This window comes from Chenopodium album, chromosome 24, assembly GCF_948465745.1.
Source record: "Chenopodium album chromosome 24, dcCheAlbu1.1, whole genome shotgun sequence".
NCBI lineage: Eukaryota > Viridiplantae > Streptophyta > Magnoliopsida > Caryophyllales > Amaranthaceae > Chenopodium > Chenopodium album.
In genome coordinates this window covers 37,418,533-37,426,998 of record NC_137857.1, presented here as the reverse complement: position 1 = coordinate 37,426,998, position 8,466 = coordinate 37,418,533, and the positions used below count along the sequence as shown (strand labels likewise).

Sequence of the window (8,466 nt, the reverse complement as noted above, 5' to 3'; positions counted from 1 at the left end):
TTTGGTTATCGGGTACCCGAACTGTTAGTACTAACGGTACGGGTACCCGTCCCATGCTCACCCCTACGTAGCATGTTTCGCTCGTACCTCGAGCTCTTACTTCAGAAAGCTTTAAGTCTCGCACGTGCGAAGACCTCATACGAAAATCCACCCGCAACACTCCCCAAAAAGGTCTATTGCCTAGAGGTTAGCTAGGCCCGACCAAAACTTACTCGAGTAATTATATGTGTTCAAAGGTTTTCTCAATGAAGATGCCTTTTACAGCACCTTACTCAAGTGATTATTCTCATACCCCAACTTGGGTATTTATAGGAAAATCATGAGTGGAAATTTCTCTTCCATCAATGTGGGAGATTAATAAAATACATGTTATTTTAATGTTAACTTCTTATATGAAATTATACACAAGGTACTCTAGGTTAATAAAATACATGTTATTTTAATGTTAACTTCTTATTATTTCAATTTATATATATATATTTTTTTCTATACATATATGTTATTTCACCTTTTTTTTTCCAGTCATCTTCCTTGCACACTCTCTTCCTTCCTCTCAGCTACTTCAACTCAAAATCAGACATTTCTCTCTCTTCTCTTCTTCCAGTTTTCTAGTTTTTTCCAGAAATTAACCTCCCACACTCACTCTCTCTCGCTCTTCCTCTTAGCTACTCTAACTTAAAATCAAACACACTTTCTCTCTCCTCTTTTCTTCTTCCAATTTTCTGGGTTTCCTAGATATCAATTGATTTGAAGTCAATTAAGGGCTCAAATGTGTTCATGTCCAGAAATTTAATACCTCCCAAGACCTGAAGTGTTTGATTCTCTTTACTTTTTCTTAAAACTCAACGTTGCTAATGTTATATTGATGTGAACTTTTTATTATTTTAATCTTTATAAATGTTATTTTAAAATAAGTTCCTATTATTTTATGTTAAATAGCATGAGTTGAGATTAAAGTAACTAAGCAAATACGAAGTAACATATTGTTTTAACAAAATAACACAAGATTTAAGCAAAATAACATAAAGTATAGGCAAAATAACACAACCATATTGTGTATGGAGTACCATGATCCATAGTTCTCCAGGAGTATATAATACTAATTGCATTTTAGCGCAAAATTCAACAGTGTTCTCTCTATACTTAAAAATAATAATAATAATAATAATAATAATAATAATAATAATAATAATAATAATAATAATAATAATAATAGAAAAATAACACCATTAACAAGGGAAAGCCTTCATTAAAGAAATGATCAACTGATACAACAACCGAAGAAGGAATAGAATAGAAATTACAAAAAATGAAATTACAAAGTGATGAGGCAAGCATTGCCCTTTATTTTTATAAACTACTCGTAAAATAGAGAAAACGGTAATAGTATATATGATAAGCCGCAATCATGTAGATGTAGTGCTTAATTTGAATTAATTTTTGTAAGCATCTTAATTATTATCGTAATCGCCGACCAAGAAGATGGATTTAAATTGCACTTTCACATCTAAACTATCTCCTCCGTTATAGTTGGCTGCCGAAGCAAAAACTTCGTTTTGATCAATGAAGTCCGGAAAACCCACTGAAAGGTTTGAGCCACTGATCCAGTCCATTTCTGTTACAGATATATATACTGTTAATATCTTGTTGCATTAATTATAATTTATTCCCTTCAAGGTTTATTTATTTATTATTATTATTATTATAAAAAACTACAAAGTCAATCAATTTACAGGAATTATTATTATGGGTTTACATGAATCACATTACATGTACTCCTTCCATTCTTTCTCACCTAAGACAACAAACAAGTCATATACGTACGAATATATACACAAAGTGCAGTTACCTTTTTTAGGGTTTTCGTATACACCGGTTCTCTTGCTTAACAAGCTGAGCTCATAACTAACAAGCATTTTCCTTCCGTTGGAAACCTTGTCTTCGTCAACAAGCACAAGAAAAAGGGACCAATTGTCTTCATTTGATGATCCATATCCTGCTCGATATAGCTGTAGCTTCCTGCGCGCACATAACAAACGTAATATTAATTGATCTATAGGCAAAAGTATATGGATAGAGGGGAAATTCCCTGTTTCTCATAGTGAGAAACTAAATTTGATTCTCATTGGGGCATTTGTGTAAATAAATCAACAACTTTTTCATTAACAAAAATTCCACGTAATTTGTTTCTCACTATGAGAAATTGAGGCATCCTCATGGATAGAGTAGAGTTCGAAGATTCATACGCACCAGGTGTATTGTACTTTATCCATAGTGTTCTTGAAGGGTAGAGATTCCATTGGTGTAGAGAAATCGCCTCTAGACAAAGGTGAGAATTTGATAAGAGTAAAAGTGCTCTTCGAAATAAATTTAACCTTTGTCAACCTTGAGTATGTAGGTTCAACGTTTGTAACGAAAACCTCTGCTCCAAAGGTAACATGGTCGTCAATAAGTAATCCGTTGGTGCCAATCTTAAAATCATTCATTCCAATAGCTTGTGGTATTCCAAATGTTGTTCCCCGGACATCGTAATGATTTTCTCCCAAATCTGCAGTTTAAGACGGTATCAAAATACTCCCTCCGTGTTTATATATATATATATATATATATATATATATATATATATATATATATATATATATATATATATATATATATATATACTCCGCCCGTGTTTTAATAAGTGTTACAATTTGACCAACACATAGGTTTAGGCAATTTAATTGACTTAAATATAATAAGAAATAAGTGAGGTAGTTGGGATTAATAGTTCATTGAAAAATGATGAATGTGTGAAGAAAGATATAATAATATAAAAAAAGTAGTGTAGTAGATTTAGGTGGAAACCATGAAAGGAGAGAGACGTATAATATTTAAATGTAGTTTTTTTACCAAAAAAGAAAGTGTAACATTTATTAAAATAGAGTTAATAGTTTTAATAGTTATTTTTATTTATATTAAGAAAAAAATTGTCTTAAATTGATAGATTTTGGATTAAGTAAAACTTTTATCGTCAGGTTTCGATTCCAAAAAATCGAGAACCTGAACCGGAAACTGTTGCAATAGGTTCTTTATTTTACTACCGAAATCTGAACCTCTTCAGAACTTGCAGTTCCTAATATATTTCGGTTTCGATTTAGGGTATTCTGAATTGTTGCTCACCCCTAAAGAAGAGCTATTGTACTTGGACGTTACATCGGCACAAATTCTACATTTGTTAAGACCACTTTGTAGAATAGTGTTAAACCCAACCTACATGGTCAAACAATCTGGGACGGATAATTGGTACAACTAGGGCATCCAATTCAATCGTGACTTGCTAGTTATAGGTCAAATCAATAATGCATTTGTGATGTTAAAATATGATTGACCACACTATCAGACCATCCACATATACGAATTTGTGATGTTAAAATATGTGTAGCAAGTAAGTATTATAACACTTTTATTTTAAGCAAAAGATTAAAGCAAACATTTATTTAAAGACTTAATAAAGTTGAAACCGACGAAGTAATTATTCAATACGAGTATATAACAAATAAAAGAGAATAGTTAAACACAAATACATCAGATAGGTGGTAGAATTTCCGGTTACATATTGTTCTCATAGTAAAAAGAGCGTACCTTCAATAACCAGATATTGACGTGAAGGTAGATGATATATGAAAAATTTGATCGACACATTTGTCGACGTTCTTTGACTCGTGGTACCTTGGTGCCTCTTCAAGTACATGGATATGTAGTCGCCGCTACCTCTTGCCTTATCCCCTTCGGGATAGATGATCATCGACCTTAATTAATACAGATCAAATAAAGTATATATATTAACTTTGACCAATGAGCATAATGTAAATCATGGAAGGGGGAGTGAGATTAATTAGTTTCTACTAGAACTATTAGATACATTGAAGTTTTTTCTTGTTTGGCTATTATTATTGTCAATAATCTATATGTATATATATGTATATGTATATATATATGTATATGTATATGTATATATATATATGTATATATATGTATATAAAGGAGAGTTTTTTCCCAAGTTTTTAGAGAGCCTACGTGATAAAATTTTCTTAGCGCGTCATGTAGGATTATAAATTTTAGTTGTAGCCAATTAAATAAGAGATTATTATTTTCTTTTAGAATTAAATAATTTAAATGCCACGTAGGCAAAATTGGCGAATGGGATTTTTAAGTTTAAACTTATTAAATATAAGAATTTTGATATAAGGATTTTTATCTAAATTTGTAACAAACTTTAGCACATAAATAGAAAATTGTTATCAAAAAATTCAAACAAATCGTGCGCACATGTGTTTTATCTAGTAATAACTATATACTAAAACGCTTGCTAGCAGCCTAGCATTGTTACGTATCGACTATTTTCATATATATTTTGCGAGGGTATGAAAACAAAAGGGTACTTGGTAAATTTGTAAAATCTCAGGGTACTTACCTTTTTCTTTTAGTTGGCCCCTTTCACCGGAGCTTAGCTACAACTACATCCGAATCCCACTCAAATTATACATTTGTTTTTTTTTTTTTTGGTGTTTAGAGAGCCACAAAGGCGGGTGATGAGATCCGATCCCAAGATCTATTGAAAACGGGAGGGGAGTTCTAACCACTTGAGCTATCCCTCACTCTCTATACATTTGGCTTATGGTGGGTGAGTCTCATAACAAGTGATTGGACATTCGGTAAGACTCGAACTCGAAGTGTATTTAAAGATTACATATTTAAAAAGTACACCATAAGACATATTCAACAAAAACCGACTCAAAGTGTATTTTTTCCATAAATTAGTGTAAAATTAAACTTATCGACACCCATTAGACTTAATTGACGTTAATTGTCAAGTGGAAAAAAAAAAAAAAAAAAAAAAAAAAAAAAAAAAAAAAAGTAGATGGAGTTTGTAAAATTGTCTGTTAAAACTTAAAGTTACCACTTACCATGTTTCGGGCCCAACAACAAATTGTGGAGTCTCAAAGAATTTTTTGTTATTGGAATCTTTCATGGCATCTTTAAGACCTTGCCATGAATCAATCTCGAAACTTAAATGGCTAGGCTTCCTTGCTCTGAAAGTCCGAATTGGTTGGTTCGGGTCGCTGATGTCGAAACTGAAAGACACTGCACATTATTTTAACAGTAGATCAGATTATCACATACATATAATTGTACATAAAATACAACCACCAAAACTAAATTGAAGCTTAGAATGAAACATACTTCCATTCCAATCTCTCATGGTTGAATTGTTGATTTAGTTTGCAGTTGGTTGTAAGGTAGAAGGACCCTGTTTTACTAAGGTTTTTGGTTTGTGTGAAGAACAACACAACTTGGAGCCTTTTATAGAGAGTTTTGTAGACCTTTTTTTTTAATTAAACAATTATATTGAGCTAGTACTAGCCTAATGGCCAAGGGGTGTGTAGTTGAAGAAATAATTAAGAACGACTTTGATTTAGCTATTTACTAGTATAAATCATTTCTTTGTTTCAGTATTAATTCTAAGTACAGATTTGAGAAAACAATTTTTTTTTTTTTTTTTTTCTTGGCTAAAATAAGGAAAATTTGTCGGAAATTACTAAAGAAGTACCTTTTTATTTTTTTTTTTATTTTTTTTTTTTTTTGTTAGAAACTACCTTTTGAACAAATTTTTTTTTAAACTAGCTAGCTTTTGTTCATATATTATTATATATGAACAAAAGCTAGCTAGACTATATGTATGAATTTTTTTAGTAAGCTTCCCACGCTTGTTCTTCATTTGCTTTACCTCATTTCATTAAAAAACTAGTGTAGGTCCGGACATTGCACCGAGTTGTTGATTTAATTGAACTTTTTTTTTTTTTATTAAGAAGAGGAACAAATCCAAAAAGAAAATAAAAACACACACAAACATACTAAAAACAACTACTACAAAGGAATAAAGTGTGGCAATGCCACACCCCTAGCGTCCTCCTCTAAAATTCTACTAAGTTCTAACAGATTGTGAGTCTTGAACAACACCGCGGTTGACCAACCAATCCGCCGCACGGTTGCCTTCATGATAAACATGAGCCACCCTTAGTTCCCAACTAGTATCATTTAGCAACTGCTTGCAATAATTTATATCATGCACATTTTCTCCTCTAGTTTGGCTATTTACTATCAATCATTTCTTTGTTTCAGTATTCATCCTAAGTACAGATTTGAGAAAACAATTTTTTTTTTTTTTTTTTTTTTTGGTTAAAATAAGAAAATTTTGTCGGAAATTACTAAAGAAGTACTTTTTTTGTGAAAAACTACATTATAGTTTTATTACTTCCTCCGTTTTCTTTTACTTGCAACACACCTTTTAGGCACGTAATTTTAGGAGATGATTAGTGAGGGTAAACGAGCGATTATATCAATATAATTTTTACACGAACATTAGAATAGGTTTAAGTATCATTTGTAAAAATTATAATGAATAATTTATCCGTTTACATTACATAAACCCGACCTCAAAACGCGTGCCACAAGGCTGTGTTGCAAGTAAAAAGAAACGGAGGAAGTATTTTTTATTATTTTTGCTTTGTTAGAAACCACCTTTTTAACAACTTTTTAAAACAACATAACACTTAATTATCAGATTATCAAGTTTGACTTCTAAAACATGATGTTGGCCAGTCACGTTTCGATTATATATGTGACTTCATAAACCCTGTTCTGGACGATTGCGACTAGTTTTGGCTGATTTCGATGGCCATGTTTAGGTGAAGCTGGTTGTGGTGGGAAAATCTAGGGCGACCAGTCCAAGGCTGGGGAAAAAGGATCGAAGGGGGGTGGGGAAAGAGGTGGGGCTAGTGGTATGTGGTAGGGAATTCCACCCGAATATATGTTAAGTGGTGGTAAAATCTAAGTTTCGAATTTTTTGTGGTGTAAGAAATTTATGAGGTTAAAAAACAATTTCACCTTTTATTTGGGTAATAAAAATCAAAATTTTCTTAAATCTTTGGCAATTTATAGTTAAGAAAAAATATACTTTCTTTGTATTTGAATACTTGATCCACTTCTTTGAACACGAAGTTTTAAGAAAAATAGGGATTTAATGTTGGAAAAATTGTCAGGAACTGTACACTCTTAATAGAGGTATTTGTGAAAAAACTACCCACTAAAAAATTTATCAAAAAACTACCACTTAATTTAAAAACTTAGAACAACATTACACTCATTTCAACAATCCGGCAACAAACTCCGGCATGGGGCTCTACTTGTTTAATTCCCTCCAAAAAAATATTGTTGAGTGTCATATATATACACCCAACCTCCCCCGCTTCTCAAAAACGCAACCTAAGAATTCAATTTTTCTCTAAATTCATAATTAAAGAAGTGAAAACAAATTCGGTCTGCAATTCAGAGGTAATTCTTTTCTTTTACTCACTTAATTATAAATTTTAATGCTAGGGTGTAACAATTAGCAAAATTAGGGTTATTAGAAATTGGGGAGAATTTAAAATTGGGAGGATTTGTTGATTTTAATACAAATTGGTTATCCTAGGGTTACGAATTAAGGATTACTAGCTCTAAATTCTGCTATAATTTGTCAATTGCAGAATGTCGAGCTCTTCTTTTTCATTCAGCTCAACCATACCCAAGCAAATGCTATTGTGGAATTCCTCCAAAAATGGTGACATCTTGGACAAGCACTAATCCGGGAAGGACGTTTGTTGCATGTAAGTTCTATGATGCTGCAACTGGAAGGCGTGGGTTCAAATTTTTTGAGTGGATTGATAGAGAGGTTGTTGACTGTCAGAGAGCCATAACTAATCAATTAGTGCTAGAGAAGAAACTGCTGAAGGGTGAAATTGCCACCTTATAATAGGAAGTAAGCTTACTCCAAGATCAAAATGTAAGGCTAGTGCAGCAGACTCTATATCAATTACACCACTCAAAACAATCACACCACTCATTGCATTGTCAAACTTAATTATGTAATTACAAAGTGATTAATTTTTAAATTACTTATAATTAGTCACAGGGGGGTTCAATTTGACTGTCAATCAAACGAATTTAAAATTAGGGTCCTAAAAAAGATGAATCAAATTAGTTGTTAATTAGGGTTTTCTCTAATTATAATTAAGAAGATAAATTTTATTACTTCATGTAATGTTTTCTACTTATTATCTTTCTCATACAAGAAATTTTTTTCTCTATTTCCTCCCTTCTTCTCAATTCTCGTGTCTATTTTAGAAATAAGCATGAAATTAAGGGAAATACCTATCTAGGGAATACAAGCTATACCTTTGAGCATTTTCATATACTTTGTAATTTTTATGTTTGTTGCTTAAACAAAGTCTTATATGTGGTTGGCCACATGGTGTGGCCAACCACTACAGGGTTTATTTCGCTGGTGTAATCAAGGTTACTTAGTTAGTGTTAACGGAGTTATTCATCATTATTATAGAGTTACTCAGTCAGTGTTATAGGGGTTACTCGGTCGGTATTACA

General features: G+C 31.9%; 1 protein-coding gene across 1 annotated transcript; it reads right to left on the bottom strand.

The window, feature by feature from the left end:
• Positions 1-1,451: 1,451 nt before the first annotated feature.
• Positions 1,452-5,245, bottom strand: LOC145611030 (uncharacterized). The gene is made up of 6 exons (XM_081666268.1): positions 5,227-5,245; positions 4,950-5,127; positions 3,712-3,791; positions 2,251-2,548; positions 1,850-2,019; positions 1,452-1,615 (listed from the first exon to the last, which is right to left on the bottom strand). Exons 1-6 carry the CDS (start codon positions 5,243-5,245, stop codon positions 1,452-1,454), a joined length of 909 nt encoding a protein of 302 aa, XP_081522394.1.
• Between the last annotated feature and the right edge of the window lie 3,221 nt (positions 5,246-8,466).